This window comes from Lissotriton vulgaris, chromosome 2_1, assembly GCF_964263255.1.
Source record: "Lissotriton vulgaris chromosome 2_1, aLisVul1.2, whole genome shotgun sequence".
Lineage (NCBI taxonomy): Eukaryota > Metazoa > Chordata > Amphibia > Caudata > Salamandridae > Lissotriton > Lissotriton vulgaris.
In genome coordinates this window covers 1,864,323,541-1,864,348,689 of record NC_141687.1, presented here as the reverse complement: position 1 = coordinate 1,864,348,689, position 25,149 = coordinate 1,864,323,541, and the positions used below count along the sequence as shown (strand labels likewise).

Genomic DNA, 25,149 nt, shown 5'->3' with positions numbered 1-25,149 from the left:
AGAAAAGAACATCCGGGACTTCGTCCTGTAGCAGATTGTAAAGATCTGCATAATGCTTGGCTAAGGAGCAGCGATTCAAGCTGAGAAGTTTGATCTCGGGGCAAGATATGGGTGAGGCATAAGGGGGTATGATGGACACACAGGAGTTGAAACCACAGTTTGAGTAGCAGAACGGGCCCTGTGGAAGGAAACAAGGGGGGTGACTGCAAGGGATTCATCCATTCTTACTAGCAAGGAGATCACCCAGGGAATAAGTGACCATACCTATAGCGAAACCAACAAAGTGTCTGGTGTCTAGCGATGGCCAGGCATGGACGGGCGCAGATGGGCTTGCCTTAGGCGCGCCTGCTGCGCGTGTTCGCTGCTACCCACCACGGCATGGGTTTAAGTAGAAAAAAAACGGAAATGCCGAGAACGCGAGTGTAACAGGCTGATTCTCAACACGGCCTCCGCTCAATCGGCACACAGCCGTGGTGGAACAGGGCGGAGACCAGGAGGAGATAAGATGTCCCCAGGCAGAAAAAGCAAGTGGAAGGTAAGAGCCCCGTTAATAAAAGATATGGTAACAGAATTAGCCTACAAAAAGGAAACTGGGCTGCTCCTAAAGGAAGGAAGGGACGGTCACTAAGGTGCAGGGGGTAGTACTCAAAGGAGAGCTTACCCTGGGTATCCAATATGTTGGCTATAATGGCCTCACACACCCTTGCGAGTGTCATGCTTCATCATAGACAATGCTCCTCGTTGGGCAGGCAGTGCAATGCCCAACGGGCACACCTCAAAGAGGGGCTCTTTATCAGAGATCTTTTATCCAACTGCCTATGGGTGAAGTGTGGGTGAGGGGCCAGAACAGAGTAGATGGTGTGGGTGAAGATAAAATGAGGCACAAGGTACCGGAAAACAATTTTATTCTGGTGGTCCTCTGCCGCAAATAAAATCAAGGGTAGCCTGTATTCGCTGGAACTTAGGTTTCCAGGAGCGATACAGTGCTACGATGTGAGGGGTGTGGTCAACATGTTTCTCGCTTCAAGCTCATTGGCTGCGATTCTTCAGGACCTAATAAAACCTACTATCTACAGAAACATGACCTACAAAAGTATCAGTTTGCACACAAGTTGTACTACCTGTTCAACACCTGCTCTTTCCTAAATTGGGAGACAAAAGAGATTGTTACCACAGGTAAGTGACAATCTGTGATCCCTGTAGTGACCGTGAGCACACTGTGACATTGTGACGTACTAGTGAAAGGTGTAGCTAGTATGTGACTAAAAACCAAAGTGGCAAATCCAAACTTGGATGTAAAACCAATAAAAACAATAAGTTGCAGCAGCATTCATATTTGGTAGAGTATCAGAAGCAGTAGGAGCAAAATACTCACCTAATAGTTATAGTAAAAAGGTGTCAACAGTACCCGGTAGGTCTGACATCAGGGGAGAAGCCATAATGATTGAAGCTAGGGAGGGGGGATAAGGGTAAGAGGGTGTTAGGGTATGGGGCAGCCTCTCAGATCGCGCCCACAGCGTTCGTGTAAATGACTTGTTTCGTGAATAGCCGGTAGCCAGAGGGTTTTTTTTATTTGCCCATCGATAAAACCCAAGGGACCGGACTCAGTGAGGAGATAAACACTACTCCGGTTGAAGGGTATCTGTAGGCCTGAAAAATACCCACTATGGTAGTTCTGCCGATAACGGTTGTCTCAACATGGATACTTAGTTAAATATATCAGGGTAATAGACAACATAGTGCAAAAGGCGGTATGCACATGTTAAAAGGTCTATACCGGGCTAATAGTTAAGACAGTCACAAATGCGGTAAGGACCCACTAAAAAGGTCTATATAGAAGGACACACGCAAATGGAAGGACCCATACAGTAAGGGGCCTATTCAACACTAAGGCAATCCAGCTGTTGGTTGTTGCCGCGGCCATTATTTAACACATGCCCCTTGTTGTTACTATCGTGTAAGATGAGGGCGGAACCTTCTAAAGGAGGACATGCACTGGGTTAATTTAAGCTACCGCCCAGATTCTGGTCGTGGCCCTATAGGTATGCGTGTTCATTCAGATTAGAAACAGCACGTTAACAAACGCTAGCAGCGCGGTCCGCCCGCATGGCAACACCGGGTCCGTCATCTGTTACGAACCAGAAACTAGACTATGTGCGACCTCAAAGTTGTGTTCGCACAACCAACAAGCACGGAGTCCAAACATTTACACAAATGCGTCGGGGGTATCAACGCCAGTCATCCGGGTGTAGCATTCATCCAGGTAACTTACTTTCTACTGCCTAAGTCAGCGATGATCACGCCTACCCATCTCTACCGGGTCCGGATAGTGAAAAGCCGGTATTGCGTTAGAGATTAAGTAATGCGGTGGGCGTGGCTCTCAAACCGGAAGGGACAAGTGCCGGTGGGTCATGTGATAACGCTAGTCAATACGGCGGCCATGATGGAGTGGAGGGGGTATAGTTCAAAGCAAATGCAAGGAACTACATAACTCAAAGTAGATCCCCATGTTAAATGTCTCAATGAGCAACATTGCAGACAAAGTTAGGTGTATTGTAGATTGGCATAAGTGAAGGCCATTCATCTGCGTGGATGGCGTGACCCAGTTACAAGACTTCCCAATATCGAATTGTATATAGGTCTGGCTCATACAGTGATGTATATGCCTGTGTACTACCGTGATAGATATGTATGTATATAAGGTGCACGCAATGGTGGAGTAGTTACTGTTGTATACACAGCAAGTAGTACAATCAGGACTAAGCATGGGCGAATTTTGCGAATCTGGCGTTCGCGAATTTGCGTATTTACGAACTCGCAATCCGCAAAATCCGTGAATTCTCGCGAATTTGCGGATTTTTTTTTTTGTGTTCGCAAGGGTTTCTGCCAGTTCGCGAAGGTTTGGTACCAGTTCGCAATTGCGAACTTACTTGTCGGCTCGCAACAGTCGCGACTATGTTGTTTCTACGTCTGGTTCATCATCACAGGTTCCCAGCACCCTCTGTTTCACCCCTGCCACCCTCTGTTTCACCCATGCCACCCTCTGTTACATCAATGCCACCCTCTGGTTCATCATCACTGTAGATTATGGGGGGGGAAAGCAAGCACACCTGCCCTGCTTCAACTGACATGAATTAATTTGGGGTTAGTTTATTAATGTGTTACTGTTTTAAAATTCCAGGTCTGGCACCTGCTTCCTTATCAGTAATTTGCTTTCTGTTGCAGTGCAATTTTTTTTTCCAGGACCTTTGTGGCCTACTTGTAGCTATTCTATGAGCCTGCTGTGAGGGTCAGAGCAGGGTCATACAATTGTTGCAACTAGCAACTGAACTCTGGAGGGGCCCCAGTCAGGAAGCACTACAGGGAATGGTTACTAATGATGAGTTTGAACTCTTGCACCTGCTGAGTGCTTTCAGTTTTGCAAAACTTGTTTTTCTGCAATTTCGCGGGATTCGCGGGGTGCGAACTTGCGCGAGATCGGATTCGGAAGCCGCGAATTTGTGCTAATATGCGATTTGGTTTTTTGCGGCGTGTTAGTTCGCAAGGTTTTGTGCGTTTTAGCGAGCCGCTTGTAGCGCAAGGCGCGAAGTTACCCTCGCGGTCGTTCAAGGGCACGGCCATCTTGTTTACATGACGTATTTCCATTTCCGGGCGTGAAGTGTAATCTCGCAAAGTGTGCGGCTCGCTAGTACAATTTCGCGGGTGTTCGCGAGGAAAATCTCGCGCGAACTTACCCGCGCAGTCGTGAACGGGCGCGGCCATCTTGTTTCTCATTCATTGCTATGGTTCTGGGCATGCTTTTGGTATCCTCTCTGTATCTCTGCCATCCTTTGCTTGTTTGAAGTTTTTTTTGATCTATTTTACTTATTATCTATCTCTCTATCTTTCTTGCTCTATATTTTTGTGTTTTCTGCTACTTTTGGTTAATTTTGAACTACTTTTTTCAACTCTTTACTTTTCTTCTCTTCCCTATTCTATTTTCTTTATTATTTAGCTTCCTTTCTGCCCAGACCATGGTGAAGGGAGCCGGGAAGCATCCCGAGAATGGGAAGGGTCCCGCACGGGCGTTTGAGGGGGGAGCAGGTCGTACCCCGGGAGATCTTCAGCCCGGAGGAGGTGGCCGCACTAATTTTTTATGTTCAGCGCCGCCTCCCCAGGACCATCATGGCAGGCAGCAGGATCGGTAGCGGGTACGGGATCCGGGAGCGCCGGAAGCGGTGGGAGAAGGTGTGCCGGGCCATGTACCACCACTCTCGGGTCCGGCGCACCTACAACCAGGCCACCCACCGCTGGACGGATGTCCTGAACCGTGAACGCGATCTGCTTGACCTGCTTGGCCTTGAGATCCCCGGGCTTGGTGAGTAGTAGTAGCTATTTCTTTACTACTCTGTTTTCTCCTGCTCTGTGTGTTATTATATTGCAAATTTTTGTTTTTGACCAAGAGCAATAATGCTGCTCATTACATTGTAGGTAAATTATATTTCAAAATCTTCTGTGCATTTCAGGTGCACTGCTCTCCTTCTCAGTAGTGTTGCTACGATGCTTATTTGTTTTCGATTTTGTGTTCATTTCATTGGCCTGTGAAATTATGTATGAGTGTAGTTTAAAGAACTGCGTAATGCTAGACACTAAGGTTCAGATTTTTAATTACTGGCCCATCCCTGCAAAGTAGCAGGGATGCGCCAGTAATTGTGTGCCACGCCACCATCACCCATGGTGCGCCGTATTTAGAATGTGGCGCACCATTGGCCCAAAACATCACCAAAGCGTTACGCATCTGTGCCATAAAGGCGGCGCATTGCAGTAGTTGCGTCGCAACGATGGCGCAGCTCCATCAATGCTCTGGGGTGTCCTATCTCCCCAATGCTGCGTCAAGCCGTACGTCTGCTTCAAGCAGGCGCAGGGTTTGAGTCACGTATCATTGTCCTTAAAGTGACTGATTGAAATCTTGTAGATTTCCCTCAGCCACTTTTAGGATGCGTTCCTGCGCAGGAACGCACTCCCTTGCGCCGGAACGCCCCCTGATGGCACAGAGCTTTACAACATGATGCATCTCCCATATGCATCACGTTGTTAATATACGCCGCACCATTGCGCCTCTTTTGTTCTGCCGCTGCGTCACAAAAGTCACGCAACAATGGAGCAAAAGAGCCGCAAGGGGCTTCTAAATCAGCCCCTACAGACTCAAGTCCAGTCCTTCCTTTGTACACATGGCGATAAGAAGAAATAGTGGTGGTGGATTGATAGTTTGAGTATTTTAATGACTGGTTAATGTAGTAGGAAACTTTAGTGTTGTCGCTGATCTGCAATCATGATGGACTTTGTCTGTCACTTTGCGTGCTGCGACTGCTGCCTGCCAATCCTAGGCAAACCTTTTTAGTACTTTGTTTAGTGAGTTACATAAGAAGTTTCCAATTCGACGGTCCGCAAATCAAGCAATACTAATAACGTAGTAGACCACATGAGATTGGTCAATAAAGCCCATGGAATAGTTGTCTATTTGCTATTTCGCCAAAATATTTTGTTATTGTTCTTTTGAAATGTTTGATTTGGTTGACAAATATCATCCATGTTTTCTGGTCTTTCTTTCTTTCATGTTGTACATCAGCTCCCTCCAGGGGCAAGAGGACACAGGAGGAGGAGGAGGGTGCTGTTCAGGATGCAGGCCAGGATCGGGCAGGCGAGGGCTCCTTTGCTGGCCCCAGTAAGTTTTAATTTTAATATAGAGTACTTATTTTTTCCTAGCGTTCCTCATTCGATTTTTTCTAAATCGTCTTTGATCTTCTTGTAGACTGGATCTAAATTCTTATCCTGCCTCGACTATGACTCCCTGTGGTATTACTAGATTATTCTTATTAGTCTGTCTGTGTAGCTAACTAAGATTGCACATTTGGCAATTCCATTGGACTCCCATTCTAGTCAGCAAAAGCTCTATGCACTGAGTGCAGTCCTCTGGGATTGTCCATAATGTCTTTTCAAGTCTTCTAAATGTTTATGCTTTGACAATTGGCAACAATAAAAAGGTGAATGACCACCAAGAAAGAATAAGATACTACTTTACTTTTGGTTTGGATAGTAGGACAATCCATTCTACTACTGTTGCAGGGACAAATCTGCACAAACAGAACTATGGACACTAAATAATGCATTGCTTAGCTTATCAATTATAATAGGTGCTGTTAGACTTTCCACATACCTCAGTGATAACAGACTTTGTAGTTGAACCCCCAATCTCCTTACTGACTAGATAGTGTGGCAGAGTCATTTAGCTCCCAAAGTCACCGATGATTGATCCCCAATGATGGCAGAGGCACGGACTCATGCTTGCAAAAATTCCAAAACCTTTAGCTCATCCACTCTAGTCTGGAGGACCAAAAACCAAAGAGTCTATTTAAGTTTAAAAAGCTTTATTAAAAGTAAACACATTTATTAAAATCAAGTTTGTCATAAAAGTAAACGTTTAACTGAAAATGGAAAAGTGCTTAGTGCTGACGATTAATTGGACACATTTCTTGTGGTCGAGCCGAGCTCTCACCTGGTTTGAACTTATTCCTGCTCGTGTTCTTAGAAGTCAAGCTTCTGTCTGAGAAAAAGTGGTGCGTGTTAAAAATAAAAAGCAAGCATTCATCAGTTGTGCCAAAAAGTGCAGCAAGACAACAGCCTTCCCTGGGAAAAGGGACATTTTTACTTTAGAGTAGACAGTCACAAATTATTACATTGTATTCTGTTTTTTTCACATTTCTTTCTTCCTCCTAGACCAAATATTATATAGTAGTGAGTGGTGTATTCTAACATTCTTAAATGTACTTTGTAGGTGGAACATCTGGAGGCGGGGCGAGGGGAACAACTCTGGGGAGGAGGTGGTGCAAGTGCCGGACAAGGACATGCCTGTGAGGGATAACACGGTGGTGGAGGGCAGAGGTAAGCTATATATTCCTTACTTATTGAGATTGAAGACTGCAGAGTGTGCTTTCTGCACGGGTGTATTATAAATCAACCAGGTAGTAGCCTCCTCTAAATGTACTTCGACTTAGCTGTGAAGTTTTTGGCGAGAAGAATCCCAATCAGATCTGAGATGAACTTGATGGATGGGATGAACGAAAAGCGAAAGAAGGGTGTAAGTAAGTGTGGAAGGACGAGAAATGTAATGATGACTGGCAAAGAAGAATGATATGTGTTTGCTTGGTCCCCGAGGTGGCTGGGAAGGAAAGAATATGGTATGGTGCATGGCTGGGTGAATGATGAAGCAAGGATGGGAGGAAGGAGAACAGCCTGGGTGGGTAAAACAGAAACTGTATGTGTGCATCTACTTTGAATGGATAGATGCCTGGATCATGGTACTATCTGACTCTTAGATAGCATATGTGTATCTAGAGAGAGTAGACGGTCACTGGGTGAACTAAGTGTTACTTTGAAGAGCATGTAACACTGCACCCGCACGTCCGTTCCAGTGTAGGAAAGGCAAGGAAAAGAAGTTGTAATTTTGTCCAAATACTACCATGAATAGTAGCAGTAGTTTGTATTGCAACTGCAAGCACAGCATATATCCGGTTATTACGGTGGACACTCCCTACCTCTCTTAATAACCTTAGTTTAGTAGTAGTACGTCATTCATGTGTGGGTGTATCACTGTTCACTCAATAATAAGCAAAGCACCTAAAGTCATCCCATATGTCATCAAATACATCCCATGTGAAGTGATAGATAATCAGATTATTTAGCTTCTTCATTTTCCTTTTCTAGTACTCATTTGCACTGTAGGGTGAAAACTAAATTAATTAAGCAGTAGCCCTTTTAACAGAGTATTCTCAGTGCCACCCGTAATAGAAAAGTAAGAGCTTCACCACCTGCATGTACTGGACCGGTACAGTAACGCAAGTCTGTCTCACTCATCATGGTGTGCGTCTGTTTTTCTCGGGTGCAAGTTCACTGCGCTGGCATTATGCCGGCTTGCATAAGATAACGTACCAATTTTCCTAAACAAGAGAGAAGAAGAAGAATAAGACTGGTGTACTGTCATAGTCGACTGTAATGGAAGTCCATAGTGCTCGTAGAATTTGTTCCTTAAACTCCCACTAATGTTAGAGCAAGGATGAAGAAGTCGGAGGTTACATAGATACTGTCCTCAATAGTTATGTACTGTGCTTTCAATTTGCTACTTGTACTGTGACACAACTTTCTGCTCAATCATTTTGTGTTAATCTTAAGGAGCATTGGTTACAGACTATGTCTTTCTTTCTTCATATAGTTGCTCCTTCCAAATCCAACAGACCATCAAGGAGGAGGGAGCTGGCTCGAATGGCCCGGCAACGGAGGCTGGATGCCACTGTCGCCGAATATCGGTGGCTGGTGGCCCTGGAGGAGGAGGAGAGGCAGTCTACCGGTACAACAACAACATCCACTGGGACAGCTGCATCCTCCTCCGTGCCCCCACGGGCTGCCAGCCAGCGCAGTGCTCCAGCGGTACGGAGCCGGGCTACCAAAGCCAACCGCCACCGCCGAGCAGCAAAGCTGCCCCCAACAGGATTTGCGCCGCTTATGCCTCAGAGTGTCCTACCTGGAGCAGGAGGTCCTAACCTATAAGAACTTGGTGGAGGGCCTCCGCTTCGACCATGCCACCCTCCGCAAGGAGCATGATGCCCTGGCCGCTAAAGTCAACAGCACCCTGCCGTAGTGTCCCTTGCCCCTTTTTTAGAGATTTTTGGGGGGTGGGAATTGGGAGTTGTGTTGTTTTTGGGACTTTTGAAGGACAATCGTTGGGGTTAGGGAGGGTCTTGCGGAATATTATTTTGTTAGGGCTACAAAAATATACTTTTTTAAACTTTATCTGACCATACCTGTTTTTTACTGCTTTTGAGTCTGGTGGGTGGGGGTTTAACAGTAAGTTTATTTTCCTGAATAGTCCTAGGACTTTAGTAGTACTACCGTCAATCTCTCGTCTCTCCTAATACTCCATTATACTACCTCCAACCAAACGCTTATCTTACCTGTAATTTGTGTTTGAAAGTAGGGCTAGGCCCAGGGCTGGCTCCACGGGAAATGGCGATTAAGGTTGGCAATCCAGGGCGGATGAAATTTCCTCCTCATTGCGGTGGTACTAGTGGTGTGACATAGTGGCAGTTGCATGCCTATGGAAAAAAAGAAAATGAAACCTGGTTTGTCCTTACTGTAGCATTACAACGGTACGATAGAGAATATAGCAGGTGACAGTACACTAGAACATTGCCACAATGTAGCCTAACAAATGGTAAAGTATTGAAAGTATAACTTGTACTTGTGTTGGATTTCTTTGACATTGGCTACTACTACAAGAAATAGTACTGAAGCTGAGTAAGTCTAGAATATATCCTCGGATTCCTTCACCAGCCTGTTGCTATGACCTTATCCTCCCCAGCAAGTGTGTGGAATTATTGATGTCATTTAGTCACACATCAAGCAAAACCACACAGCCCGGGGGAAGAGGGTTAGGGTTTGGAAAATGGATGGGAATGGGGGTTTCTTTTTGGGTAGGTTTTGTTGAGAGAAGAACAAAAAGCACAGCATGGACAAACAATAATTGAAGATAAAGAAATCTTTGGGTACAAAGCTAACCATAAATCTTTTAAGTGACATAAAGGAAGTGCATGCACTACTGCATGCATTGTTACTGAAAAGTAAGTAGTACTAGAATGCGAGAGTACAGGGCTGCAGCGTTTTCACTTGCCTATCTCTGCACTCAGAGAAACACTTCTTACATTAAATTAGGTTTAAAAAATAGCCGAAGTAAAACCTATAGAATGGCTGTAGGGATCAATTTAGAAGCAGAGAGAGATCCAAGAAATGCAGTCACACTCATAGAAGAAAACAATGGATACTGTATCTGTATGTTGTTGTAGTTGTCCTGTTGAATTTGGTAAGTAAGTTGCATGCAACAAACAATTCCTCTTATTAGCGGCATTCCTCCATTCCAGCTGACGCTTCGTCCATCAATGTTGGTGACCAGAAAACACCCTGTCCACTGCCTGCCTGGCAGATGCTGAATTGCGGCTCGCTAATGTGAAGCCTGACTCCATCCTTTTTTCCCCATTGTACAGACTGAAACCCGGCCTGTAATTATTGAACGAAAAACAGGAAGTGATATATTACAACACCACTGATAAATAAATATAAGGTATGTACGCTGTGTAGTGCAAAAAGTCACACTTTGATTTTCCTAATAGACAGTACAATATTTTTGAAAATTGCGTACTCTGTCTGAGTCACCTTTTGAAGGATAAATATGTATGGGCAAATTAATTTAGCGGATCTTTCCCCTCAAGCTAGGTGTACTGTCTGTAAACTGTGTTTTAGAACAAAATTAGACCTTCCCAGCAGTGCTCCCACCCAGACCCCTACTAAAGCCAGTCGCAAAAATGTAGAAGACCCCCAATCAGATCTTAAAAAATGAGGCCTAGCAGAAAACTGGTGACAAAACGTACTTTGAAAGTAAAAGTAGGCCCAAATACCCCCTTACCCACCGTGGATTGTATTCAAACCACTTGCAAGCAAGCAAAAGTATCCACATCGCTCCAAGACTCGAAAACCCCCCCACCCAAACACATGCAATAGAAATACTGCTAACCCTAACAAGCCCTAAGTTAAGAATAGTGGCAAAGGCTTTCTTTAACTATGCCAAATCCCCCCTTTCCCACCATGGATTTTCTTCAAATGACTTGCAACCAAAATTACACATTCTCACGAGTGATCTAAGACCCCAGAACTCAGTTGCAAAAATCTAGAACACCCCGAAACACATGCAATCCTGCTGCTAGGGCTAACCCTAATGAACCCTAAGTTACAAAAAGTGCCAAAAGGCTTTTCCTTATGGATTTTGTCCAAACCACTTCTATCCGGTATTAGACCTTCCCAGGAATGCCCCAAGACCCGCCAACCCACCCGCCAAAAAGCACAACACCCCCAAACAGCCAAAAAGGAAAATCTCATACTTGCAATATTTCTCGGCCTTCGGTCCAAACGCACTGTGCAGCTAGGTCATAACTCCCATTTTCCACCACGGATTTCCTGAAAAGTAAATGCAATCAAGATTAGACTGTCCCAGCAGTGCTTCCAGACCCCAAAACTCACCCACAAACACCCGGAACCCCCCAAAGAGCACCTCAAAGGCAAGCAAGTCAGCAAAAACACAAAGAAATTTCCGCCTCCGATTTGGTCCAAACCACTTTTATCCGGTATTAGAGCTTCCCAGCAAAGGCCCAAGAGCCGTCAACCCAGGAGAAAACTAGTAGAAGACCCCCAAACAGCCAAAAAGCGAAAGTTCAAAAATGGGGACTTAGTCATTTTCTTGCCAATTTCCAAAATCACTCCGCGCGCGCTCTGCAGCTAGGCCCTAACTCCCCTCTGCCACCATGGATTTCCTTCAAACCTCTTGCAAACTAAAGTATCCATAGCCAGCAGTGCTCCCAGACCCCGAAACCCACCCTCAAACACCAGGAAGCCCCCCAAACAGGCCCCCGAAAATGCTACATTGAGCAAAATGTCAGAAATAGCAAAAAAGAATTCTGCATGGATTTTGTCCCAACCACTTCTATCTGGTATTAGACCTTCCCAGGAATGCCCCAAGACCCACCAACTCACCCGCCAAAAAGCACAACACCCCCAAACAGCCAAAAAGGAAAATCTCATACTTACAATATTTCTCGGCCTTCGGTCCAAACGCGCTCTGCAGCTAGGTCATAACTCCCGTTTTCCACCACGGATTTCCTGAAAAGCAAATGCAATCAAGATTAGACTGTCCCAGCAGTGCTACCAGACCCCAAAACTCACCCACAAACACACAGAACCCCCCCAAAGAGCACCTCAAAGGCAAGCAAGTCAGCAAAAACAAAATAAATTTCGCCTCCGATTTGGTCCAAACCACTTTTGTCCGGTATTAGAGCTTCCCAGCAATGGCCCCAGAGCCGTCAACCCAGGAGAAAACTAGTAGAAGACCCCCAAACAGCCAAAACGCAAAAATACAAAAATGGGGACTTAGTTATTTTCTTGCCAATTTCCAAAATCACCCTGCGCGCGCTCTGCAGCTAGGCCCTAACTCCCCTCTGCCACCATGGATTTGCTTCAAACCTCTTGCAAACTAAAGTATCCATAGCCAGCAGTGCTCCCAGACCCCGAAACCCACCCACAAACACCAGGAAGCCCCCCAAACAGGCCCCCGAAAACGCTACATTGAGCAAAATGTCAGAAATAGCAAAAAAAAATTCTGCATGGATTTTGTCCCAACCACTTCTATCCGGTATTAGACCTTCCCAGGAATGCCCCAAGACCCGCCAACCCACCCGCCAAAAAGCACAACACCCCCAAACAGCCAAAAAGGAAAATCTCATACTTACAATATTTCTCGGCCTTCGGTCCAAACGCGCTAGGCAGCTAGGTCATAACTCCCGTTTTCCACCACGGATTTCCTGAAAAGCAAATGCAATCAAGATTAGACTGTCCCAGCAGTGCTCCCAGACCCCAAAACTCACCCACAAACACCCGGAAGCACCCCAAAGGCAAGCAAGTCAGCAAAAAGCCAAAAAAATGTCCACCTCCGATTTGGTCCAAACCACTTTTATCCGGTATTAGAGCTTCCCAGCAATGGCCCCAGAGCCGTCAACCCAGGAAAAAACTAGTAGAAGACCCCCAAACAGCCAAAAAGCAAAAGTCCAAAAATGGGGACTTAGTCATTTTCTTGCCAATTTCCAAAATCACTCCGCGCGCGCTCTGCAGCTAGGCCCTAACTCCCCTCTGCCACCATGGATTTGCTTCAAACCTCTTGCAAACTAAAGTATCCATAGCCAGCAGTTCTCTCAGACCCCGAAACCCACCCACAAACACCAGGAAGCCCCCCAAACAGGCCCCCGAAAATGCTACATTGAGCAAAATGTCAGAAATAGCAAAAAAGAATTCTGCATGGATTTTGTCCCAACCACTTCTATCTGGTATTAGCCCTTCCCAGGAATGCCCCAAGACCCGCCAACCCACCCGCCAAAAAGCACAACACCCCCAAACAGCCAAAAAGGAAAATCTCATACTTACAATATTTCTCGGCCTTCGGTCCAAACGCGCTGTGCAGCTGGGTCATAACTCCCATTTTCCACCACGGATTTCCTGGAAAAGCAAATGCAATCAAGATTAGACTGTCCGAGCAGTGCTCCCAGACCCCAAAACTCACCCACAAACACCCGGAACCCCTCAAAGAGCACCTCAAATGCAAGCAAGTCAGCAAAAACACAAAAATAACTCCACCTCCGATTTGGTCCAAACCACTTTTATCCGGTATTAGAGCTTCCCAGCAATGGCCCCAGAGCCGTCAACTCACCCGCAAAGAAGTAGAACACCCTCACAAGTGCTGAGTATTTCTTCATTGGGCATAATTCAGCCCTCTGCTTTGAGGGAAATAGGAGTCTGGAGGAGGAGGATAGAGGAGCATGTTCTTCTGAACTTGTGAACCTGAGGAATGCAGACTGCGGCACCTTCAAATCAATAAGCAAACAAGTGAAGACAGTTCTGCTGATGGGCTTGTTTTTGTGATTAGGTGATTAAAGTTTGAATTATATTAACTGTGCACAACAAAGAAAGACAGACACACAGGAATAAAAGTGAATAGGACGAAAAAGAAAGTTATTGATTCATTGTCTCATTTTCAGGGCTCGGTGTCAGGGAATAAGAATAAGGCTTCGTCATCATACTCTGCGAATTCAGACAGGGTGAGCTCAGTGTCACGTAACAGAGAAGAAATTCCCTCATCTACGTTGCTGTCCACCTCGTCTTCATCCAGCGTGCTTTCTCGTACTTTGTAATCTGGTGGTATGAGGTGCTGATTCATCTTGATCATTGTTAACCTCTCCACATTTTTAGGCGAGAGGTGGCTCCGTTTGGGAGTTACAATGCCACCAGCAGCACTGAAAACACGTTCAGAAGACACGCTTGCGAGTGGGCAAGACAAGTAGTATAAAGCCAGGTTGGAGAGCTGTGGCCACAATTCTTTTTTCCCATGCCAATACACCAATGGGTCAGCATTAACATAGACCTCTGTTGAGTCATTCAGATAGTTCTGCACCATCGACTCAAGGTCCTCCAAGGTTCCTCCACTTTGCTTAGCTGTTGCTGTAAACTTTTGAGAACCAAACCCAAGCAGAGTTAGCCAATCCTCTTCAGCATCCAATGTTACTGTTGTGTCTGGTGCAGATGATCCGGTTGCCAGTGTCTTTAACGGCTGAGAGGTCACTGGTGCCACAGCCACAGGAGCAGGAGTGGATTGTTTTGACTGGGGATGGCCTGCTGATGCTGATGCTGATGTACTGCATTTTCCTTCAATGAGCTTCCGTTCTCTTTCAAACCTCTTGGCTGACAAGGCTAGCCAACGTTTGTACTTTGTAACATCTTCATCAGCAAAAGGATAGAATGCTCGGCCTGCCAGCGCCTTTTTGTAGCGTGGATCCAGAATAGTAGCACAAATGTAATGCTGTTCTGAGTGGATCATTTTAAGACGTTCATCACCTTGTAGGCGCTCTAATAATTTCTCCGCCAAAACAAAAGGGTCTTGGTTTTTTTCATCTTTTTGAAACACAGAAGACACCGCCTTCAGTTGGTGCTCCAGCATGTACAACAATGGGATAGCTTTTCCCAAATTACAGTCCTCCTTGCTGACTGCACGCGTGAAGACCTCAAAAGGACGAAGCATGCCTGTCAGGCTTTTAACTATTTCCCATTGCGCCGCATCCATCCTCAGGTCCTTCTGAGCTGTACCCTGTTTTAAGAAATAGTGATCGAGTACCGTATACTGCTCATACAGACGCTCAAGCAAGTAGAAGGTTGAGTTCCAACGTGTTGCCACCTCCTGGATGAGTGCTTTCACCGGCATTCGACGTTTATGTAGCAGGCTCCTCAGATGCTTCCGGGCCTTAAAAGAATGGCTGAAATGGTTGCACATTTTTTGGCAGGTGTCCACTACCTCGCACGCTGGACTGTCTTTATCACTCAAGAATTTTTTAACAACCAGGTTTATACAGTGTGCCAAACACGGCACTCTGAAATAGTCACCCAGCTCCATGGCCTTAACTACATTGGCAAGAAACAATTGTTTGGATGGGTGCACAGCTGTTTGTAAAATATTAGTTCGTTTTTTGGGTTCACTGCTGGTGGCGTTATTACCTCTAAAAACGCCGTTATCTAACTAATAAACACGTGATGCCAGTGGGTCACTGGGACCATCCCTGCAGGAACACCGATATCTCCTCTAATAATATCAGAGGATTCTACACATTGTTGTATATAGTTTTGACAGTCTTTGTTTATTTTTCATAGATTTCTTCAGAAAATCAATTCATTTCACATGTTTCATAAATCATATATTAATATTCGAGACATCACGTGTATTTCATCCTATCCAATGCATTTCGGGCCGATATATGGCCCTTCATCAGGGAACAATGCTGTCAAAAAGATAGTAATCATATTACCTGTTTAGAAATGTTGTCTTAAAAAGATATCGTAAAAAGTCAAACATAAGAAATGGTTCATACATGTAAATACTGGTCAAGCGTTTGTCTCGGTCACAATTGTTTATGCAATAGTTTAAATGGTGAACATAATCGGTAAATATAACTGAAAAGCAACTTACATGTCTGATTTTGTTCAGGTAAGATTAAATGCTAAAGATGAGTGAGAAACGAAAAGATAACATATATGAATTCTACTGGATAAGGAAGAGACAATACCAAACACCTTCTACAAAGGGAGAACTATTGGATCTATAGATTATGTACTCAGAAATCAAACGGTTTAAACGATAGAATAGAATTTGCATGCTACTTATGATTTTGCTCCCAAAATGCAATTTGGTGTTACTGTGATAGTATTAGATACTCTGCCAATTTGATTATAAACATATCCAGTAGAATTCACATATGTTTTTCTCACCTTTCATATAGCACACCATGCTAAGTCAGGAACCTGACTCTATGAACTCTCTTTAACTAGATTTCGAGACCACCTTTTTCACCTCACTTTTTTAATTAATTTTTCTAATAATTTTTTTAACCGTTTTTGCACTTAACAATACCATAATACTTTTGGTATGCACCATACGATCACTTTCAGCAGTTAAGGTTACCGATAACCCGAGCTAATTCGAGGTGAGTCTATCCTCAGTTACCATGATCACGCGACCGGGAACACTAATGTATACAAAGAGCTAATGGCGACCGCCTTCGATAGCGGCGTTCTCAAACTGAAGATACCCGCCATGCGCGGATCTCTCAAACTCCACATCAGGTTAGAGAATCAACAGACTAAATGCCACATCGTACCACTCAAAATTATTGAGATAGTTAGCAATAATGTAATATGTTATCTTTTTCGTTTCTCACTCATCTTTAGCATTTAATCTTACCTGAACAAAATCAGACATGTAAGTTGCTTTTCAGTTATATTTACCGATTATGTTCACCATTTAAACTATTGCATAAACAAATGTGACCGAGACAAACGCTTGACCAGTATTTACATGTATGAACCATTTCTTATGTTTGACTTTTTACGATATCTTTTTAAGACAACATTTCTAAACAGGTGACATGTTTACTGTCTTTTTGACAGCATTGTTCCCTGATGAAGGGCCACATATCGGCCCGAAATGCATTGGATAGGATGAAATACACGTGATGTCTCGAATATTAATATATGATTTATGAAACATGTGAAATGAATTGATTTTCTGAAGAAATCTATGAAAAATAAACAAAGACTGTCAAAACTATATACAACAATGTGCGGAATCCTCTGATATTATTAGAGGAGATATCGGTGTTCCTGCAGGGATGGTCCCAGTGACCCACTGGCATCACGTGTTTACTACTTAACTACATTGGCGCCATTATCCGTGGAAACATAACCAATCTGGCATTTTCTTGGGGACAGCCAGTGAAGGACCTTTGTGTTAAACTCATCCAAAATGTTTTGTGCTGTGTGACGTTTCTCGAAGCCAAACATGGCTAGTGTTGCATGTTTCCGAGCAGCTTTAAAAACTTGGTCCGGGTCAACACCTGCGTTTAGCTTTGCTTTAACCCCTGAAAAAGAGACCCAGTGTGCAGTGATGCACATGTAATCAGCGCCTGCGCCACTGGTCCACATGTCTGTTGTCAGATGTATAGTGTGAACAGCACTCTTCTGCAAAGCTGCCCCAATCACCTCCAGCACATCTTCATGTAGTGCTGGAACCGCAACTCTGGCAAAATAGAACCGGCTAGGAACCTTCCATTTAGGGCAAAGCGCTGCCACTAATTATAGAAAACCAACCCCTTCTACAAAAGAAAAAGGGAGAAGGTCCAGAGCTAGCATTTTAGCCAGCTTAGTGTTATACAGACGCGTCAGTGGGTGGTTGCGTTCATATGGCGCTTCTGTAAACAACATGTTTCTAATGTTGCCCTGGACCAAGCATTTTCGGGATGATGATGATTTCTGTGACCCAGTTACGCTCGCTGATAAACTTTTTCGCATTGGTGTCTCACTCTCTCCCACACTCTTAGTGTGGCTCACATGGGGTGTGCTGCTGACAGGGGTACTGGGTGTAAGTGAAGTGTTTGACACGTCTTCTTCCTCCTCGTCATCATCAGATGAAACATCAACGTTTTCTTGACGTGCAATTCGGGCTTCCTTGATCGCCTCTAGGTGCGCAAACCATTGGACAGCGTGCTGTCTCTTAAGATGACCTCTCTGGCCTCCGGTACCATAGTTGGTACCAAACTTACCACGACTAACTGCAAGCTTACAAATGCTACAAATGGCAAAGTTTTCCCTTTTTGGGCAAACACTAAAGAAGTCCCAAGCTGGGGACTTGAATTGTCTGTGGGGGCCGGAGGAGGCGGCGATACTGGTGGTGGTGGTCATGCTGCTAATGCCAGATGAAGTGGAGGTTGTGGATTGCCGAACTTTAGTACGTTGTGCACTTTCACCACCACTAATTGAGGTCGAGGTGGATGGAGGTACCTTCTGGCGAGGAAGAAATATGGAAGCTGTACGTGTTGGTGTACTAGTTAACTCCAATGATTGTTGTGTTTCCATTGCCTCCTCGTCGACATCATCATCACGCTCAGCAGCTTCTCAGGCTAGGGTCAAAATGTCTGTTTGCTGAATGCCCGCTGGGGCTGCAGTGACCTTTATGATAACTGGGTCGTCGTCGTGAGAGCCTTCATCAGCAGCAGTATCCGCCACTTCTTGTTGAGCCTTATCACACTCCATAACTATGAGTTTTTAGACGACGTTCCTTTTACGCTTAACTACCTTTGTCAGATCATGGTGTGCCTCACTCTCAGATGGTAGTGGTGGTTCCCAATTTTCATCCATATTATCAGAAGGAGGTGGGCTTGAAGAAGATGTAGACACCACCCTTGATCTTTTCCTTGCTAGGGATGTGGAAGACAATGAATGATCATCAGGAGGAGTGGCTTCCTCAAATGATACCTCGGCTTGATTGTCGATTTCCTGATGTGCCCCTACTTCGGCAGGAACAACTATTGTGGGCACTTGTGACCCTCCATGCACCTCTGCTTGCGCATCTCCTTGCGCTGCCTCTCCTTCCACATGTACTTGGGCTTGTACTTGCACATGTGGTTGTTGTTGCGGCTGTGGTTGTTCAACACTCGTCAGATGAGTTACAACAACCTGTGTTGATTCAGGGACATTGCTGCTACTTTCTTGCGATGAGCCAACATCACTGGTCGATGGTGATTGAACAACTAGACTAAGTGCCTCTGCAGCACTCAAGGGCTTGGACTTAAGTTGGCATGGTGGTGGTGGTGGCACTGAGCCCAATGGAGCGGGGGTGCTGCTCCCATCTTGGTCCCCAGCAGATCCCGCTGCTGCTGCAGGCGTACTTTTTTTTTTTACTCCTAAAAAATGTGGCGGGCGGCACACCAGTCTCCTTGGTAACTTGCTTCTTCTGCTCCTTACTGGCAACTTTCTTGCTAGAGGAGCTACAGGGAACTTTTTTTGGGGCCATCTTCTTCAGAGCAGGTCAGAACAGCAGGCCACAGTTGCACGAGTTGCAGAGTTGTCTGTGGCCAGACGTGGCGTCGCGTGACGTTATGCTGCACACACACACCGCTGCAGGACTTCTTCCTGGCACTGGTGGTTCTCTTGAGTCTTGTGCACCTAAAAGCAATGGAAGACAGAGGATCATCAGTTCAGTTATACACCCCAAACAAATCGAAAAACACAGAAAAATCAGCACAATCCCATGCCATCCATGATGTTTAAATTCAAGACACCCCACAGAAAGACTAGGCACATGCACCACTCACTACCCCTGGTGAAAAAGCCACAACAACAGCCCAAAAAACCGAAAATCACAGAAAAATCAGCACAATCCCAAGCCCTCCATGATGTTTAAATTCAAGACACCCCACAGAAAGACTAGGCACATGCACCACTCACTACCCCTGGTGAAAAGGCCACAACAACAGCCCAAAAAAACGAAAATCACCGAAAAATCAGCACAATCCCAAGCCCTCCATTGAGGTTTAAATTCAAGACACCCCACAGAAAGACTAGGCACATGCACCACTCACTACCCCTGGTGAAAAGGCCACAACAACAGCCCAAAAAAACGAAAATCACAGAAAAATCAGCACAATCCCAAGCCCTCCATTGAGGTTTAAATTCAAGGCACCCCACAGAAAGACTATGCACATGCACCACTCACTACCCCTGGTGAAAAGGCCACAACAACAGCCCAAAAAAACAAAAATCACAGAAAAATCAGCACAATCCCAAGCCCTCCATGATGTTTAAATTCAAGACACCCCACAGAAAGACTAGGCCTATGCACCACTCACTACCCCTGGGCATAAAGGTTGAAAGCTAGGCAAAATGGTTGCAGACCTAAGAACACTGCCTGCATTCAAAATGGCCTCCTCCCTCCCAGCACATGGCCAGGGCCTGTAGCAGCACTCAAAATGGCCCCCACCCACATGGCCTGTCCCCATGAACACCCCAAAAAATCGAAAAACACAGAAAAATCAGCACAATCCCATGCCATCCAGGCCCTCCATGATGTTTAAATTCAAGACACCCCACAGAAAGACTGGGCACATGCACCACTCACTACCCCTGGTGAAAAGGCCACAACAACAGCCCAAAAAAACGAAAATCACAGAAAAATCAGTACAATCCCAAGCCCTCCATGATGTTTAAATTCAAGACACCCCACAGAAAGACTAGGTCTATGCAACACTCACTACCCCTGGGCATAAAGGTTGAAAGCTAGGCAAAATGGTTGCAGACCTAAGAACACTGCCTGCATTCAAAATGGCCCCCTCCCTCCCAGCGCATGGCCAGGGCCTGTAGCAGCACTCAAAATGGCCCCCACCCACATGGCCTGTCCCCATGAACACCCCAAAAAAATCGAAAAACACAGAAAAATCAGCACAATCCCATGCCATCCAGGCCCTCCATGATGTTTAAATTCAAGACACCCCACAGAAAGACTAGGCACATGCACCACTCACTACCCCTGGTGAAAAGGCCGCAACAACAGCCCAAAAAAACAAAAATCACAGAAAAATCAGCTCAATCCCAAGCCCTCCATGAAGTTTAAATTTAAGACACCCCACAGAAAGGCTAGGCCTATGCACCACTCACTACCCCTGGGCATAAAGGTTGAAAGCTAGGCAAAATGGTTGCAGACCTAAGAGCACTGCCTGCATTCAAAATTGCCCCCTCCCTCCCAGCACATGGCCAGGGCCTGTAGCAGCACTCAAAATGGCCCCCACCCACATGTCCTGTCCCCATGAACACCCCAAAAAATCGAAAAACACAGAAAAATCAGCACAATCCCATGCCATCCAGGCCCTCCATGATGTTTAAATTCAAGACACCCCACAGAAAGACTAGGCACATGCACCACTCACTACCCCTGGTGAAAAGGCCACAACAACAGCCCAAAAAAACGAAAATCACAGAAAAATCAGCACAATCCCAAGCCCTCCATGATGTTTAAATTCAAGACACCCCACAGAAAGACTAGGCCTATGCACCACTCACTACCCCTGGGCATAAAGGTTGAAAGCTAGGCAAAATGGTTGCAGACCTAAGAACACTGCCTGCATTCAAAATGGCCCCCTCCCTCCCAGCACATGGCCAGGGCCTGTAGCAGCACTCAAAATGGCCCCCACCCACATGGCCTGTCCCCATGAACACCCCAAAAAATCGAAAAACACAGAAAAATCATCACAATCCCATGCCATCCAGGCCCTCCATGATGTTTAAATTCAAGACACCCCACAGAAAGACTAGGCACATGCACCACTCACTACCCCTGGTGAAAAGGCCACAACAACAGCCCAAAAAAACGAAAATCACAGAAAAATCAGCACAATCCCAAGCCATCCAGGCCCTCCATGATGTTTTTATTAAAGAGACCCCACAGAAAGACTCAGTCCACCCACCACTGAGTACCCCTGGGAAAAAGGCCCCAACAACAGCCCAAAAATCGAAAATTACAAAATTGTAGTTTCAGCAACTGTAATGCCCCAAACAAACTTACTTGTGAAATTTCTAATCCAAAAGTGATGCAAAGAAAGTCAAAAAGGCCTCAAATCCAAATATCCAGCAGCATCCACAAAAAGTAATCCTTCCAGGTGAAGAATCCGAATGAAAGTGACCTGCACATGAAGAAAGCACTGGGAGGAGCCTGCTGGACAGGAACAGGAAGTTGGAGACTGTGGGGCACTTCCTTCCTCCCCCCCCCCAAATGGACTCCTTGCAAAGAAAAGTGCAGGCAAATGTCAACTTGAGGAGTTATTCTGATAAAAATCATCATTTTCAGAAGGTTTATGCTGCTTGCTGGTGGATTTCTTGTGCAGAATTGCAAATTTTGTATTTTCGCGAGTGCGAGATTGTTGCTGCGCGCCGCATGTACGGGTTCGCAATTGCGAACTCTCGCGATACGTGATCACGGCGTACTCGCGTTGACAAACTCTCGCTGTGCAAGGTGGCGGGTGCGATGACGTAATCGCGGTCGCCAAACTCCCGCGGGATCTCGCAGAAAGATCCAAAATGGCGCAGCACTCGCAAAATATCGAGAAAAACAACTCGGCAAACGCTGAATGACGGTAAGTGAACGCCGCACGCCGCAAAATTGTATCACCAAGAAAAAAAAATCCGCTGCGTGCGAATTTGCGGATTTTCAGTAAATTTGCGAGCGTTCGCAGATTGCGAATTTACCGAAAATCCGCAAAATCCGCGAGCGGAACGGATTTTCCGCCCATGCTTAATCAGGACAGAGTATGTGAATCCATAGTTGCTTAATGCCAGGTGTTTATGCGTCAAAGGATTAGCCATATTGATCCACAAATACAGTGCTGGGCCCAGGAGCGTTAATGTAACAACAGAGTGGATGGGCCTTGTATTTAACTTTTTTAATTCGGTATCCGGTATACAGGAGGAAGTTGTAAAGTACGCAGACAGATAGCATAAAGTGGTGTGGATATATGCTATGTAGTCATATGAAGGTGATAGTCATAGGTAGTTCAGCAACCATCCATATTATTTGCTCTAAACCCATTGAATAATAAAGAGTTAGCAGAGTACAGTATATAGGGGGGGGCATCTAGCATCTTGGAGATTCCATTGTAGTGTTGTGTTCACAGGGCACTCCCTGGAATGTCCTCGTTTAGTCCCCGGCTGTCGGTGGCCAAATGGTGTATCCACCTCTGTTCCTTCAGGAATAAATTGTGTTTAGATTTGTCTGAGGTGGCTTCAAGAACTAGCCACGAGAGTGAGTCAGCCGTGTGGTTCTGTTCTACATAATGTCTGCACATCTTGGTGTTTGTTTTTTTGCAACGGAAGTTGCTTCTGTTGTCTGAGATGCGGGTTTTTATGGGGCGGGTGGTCATGCCCACATATTGCAGCCCACAGGGGCATCTCAGCAGATATATGCAGTATGGAGTATTGCAATAAGTGTGCCCCCGTAGTTCCCACGTGAAGGTATCTGTCAGGAGAATCGTCTTGTGTATGGACGTGGGAGGGCACGCGCTGCAGGAGCCACATGGGTAGTGGCCCCGTACAGGTGGCAATTGCCATAGAGTGGTTTGTTTGCTTGCTTCTACCTTTTTGGGTCTCGTGTGGATCAAGATACCTTTAATGTTCCTTGACCTCTTAAAGGCAAATCTGGGTGCTGCGAGGTTCAGACTACCTGTGTTAAGGATCTGCCAGTGCCGTTTGATGATTTTCTTAATTTCGTTAGAAGCTGGCGAGAAGGTAGTGACACAGGTTATGAGGTCTGTGTCCTGTGAGGTAGGGATATTGTACTCAAGAAGGGCTCCCTTATGGTTGTTTTGTGCACGTTTACGTGCCTTGTAGATCTCCCTGGTAGGATAGCCCCTATCCATCAGATTTCCGGACAGTATGATGGAATCTGTTTTGTAGTCTGTCAGGTTAGAGCAATTCCGTCTGACCCGCAGGAATTGCCCAAAAGGAAGATTGAGTCTCAGGGCTTTGGGGTGGTGGCTCGTGAAGTGGAGCAGACGGTTCCGGTCAGTTGGTTTCCGATACATAGTGGTATCAATTTTTTCTCCCTGTAGCCTAATTGTTAGATCCAAAAAGGCAATGTTGGTGGCAGAGGCCGTTATGGTGAAGTTGAGATAATCATTCAACCTGTAGAGCCAATTGAAAAACTCTTTGTATAGGTCTGAGGTCCCTGCCCAGAGTATCAAGATGTCATCAATGAATCTCCTCCATAATTTGATGTTTAGATTGTAGGGATTCACTGGGCCATTGATATATCTTTCCTCAAAATCGGCCATGTACAAACAGGCCACCGAAGGAGCAAATGTGCTTCCCATGGAGGTACCCTGGGTCTGATGGTAATATTGCCCTTTGAATTCCAAGTAGTTTTCTGTGAGGGCTAGGGAGGCACATTCCATGATGAAAGAGGTTGGTGTGGGAGAGGTCCATTCTTCGGCACTGAGGATCCTCTCAATCACCCCTAGTGTGGCCCTCTGAGGGGTGTTCGTGTAGAGGGCCTCCACATCTAGGGTGATGAGGAAATCCACCTGGATATCATCCTGTAGAGTATCCAAGAGACGCAGGACATCGGTGGTGTCCTGGACATAGGAAGGGATCCGTTTGACCAGTGGCTGTGAGAAGTGATCACAGAACTGTGACAGGGGCTCTAATACAGAATCAATGCCCAATACTATTGGGCGTCCTGGTACAGGGGTAGTCCCTTTGTGGATTTTCGGAAGGATATAAAAGTAGGGGACCTGGGGTTCTTTTCATGTCAGGAATTCCCCCTCCTTTTTACTGATCCATTCCTGGCATTCAGCAGATTCGACCATACCAGTGATGGTTCTTTTCAGGCGTTCAGTGGGGTTGGATGGAATGGGGGTATAGTATCGACTGTCCCCTAATTGCCTGAGGCATTCGGTCTCATAATCAGTGGTATTCATGAGAACAGTAGCCCCACCCTTGTCAGCCTGCTTAATCGTTATAGATTGATCATTTGCTAAGGAATCTAGCATCTGCATCTCAGATTTGGAGAGGTTGAGATGTTTCTTGCTCGGTCTCATGGCTCCAATGTCCTTGAGCACAGCCTGCTCGTATGTTAATATTTCATTAGGAACCATCCCACTATGTGGAGTAAAATTAGAGGGATTGTGGAGACCTGAGTCATCAGGAGTCTCTTGTGCTCTTCCGTCAAAGAAGGCCCTCAACCTGATTTTGCGAAAGAGTTTCTGAATTTCGCAAGTCTGTTGAAAATGATCAATCTTCGGTGTGGGAACAAATCCGAGTCCTTTCTGCAGCACTTTTTCTTCGCCTTCAGTAAGTTGGCGTGAAGATAAGTTCACCACCAGACTCACTTTCGTTCTGTCTTGCTCCTGGTGTCCATCCCTTGAGCTTGTGTGTCCTCCCACTGTACTCTCTTGTCCGGCCCGTTTCCTTGCTTGCCCCCGCGCCCTCTGCCCCAACCTCTGTCTAAAAAAGACGGCTGATTGGTACCATGTGGGGCAAATTGAGGTGGGTACTGGGGTGCATACGGTGGCATTGGATGCGGGAATTGGGGGTATTGCCAAAATGGTGGGCCCTGAAAGGGAGGGTGTGGGTAGAATTGTTGGCCACGCCTCCCCCCTC

General features: G+C 45.7%; 1 protein-coding gene across 1 annotated transcript; it reads right to left on the bottom strand.

Moving 5' to 3' along the window:
• Positions 1 to 2,626: 2,626 nt before the first annotated feature.
• On the bottom strand, positions 2,627 to 24,487 carry LOC147733435 (uncharacterized). Its single transcript, XM_086958967.1, has 2 exons — positions 22,300 to 24,487; positions 2,627 to 2,759 (listed from the first exon to the last, which is right to left on the bottom strand). Exon 1 carries the CDS (start codon positions 23,940 to 23,942, stop codon positions 22,662 to 22,664), a length of 1,281 nt encoding a protein of 426 aa, XP_086815093.1. The 5' UTR covers positions 23,943 to 24,487; the 3' UTR covers positions 2,627 to 2,759; positions 22,300 to 22,661.
• Positions 24,488 to 25,149: the final 662 nt, after the last annotated feature.

What these genes read in the sequence shown, in the direction of transcription:
- LOC147733435 (XM_086958967.1), bottom strand. Translation starts at nt 23,942, where the DNA reads ATGGAATGTGCCTCCCTAGCCCTCACAGAAAACTACTTGGAATTCAAA.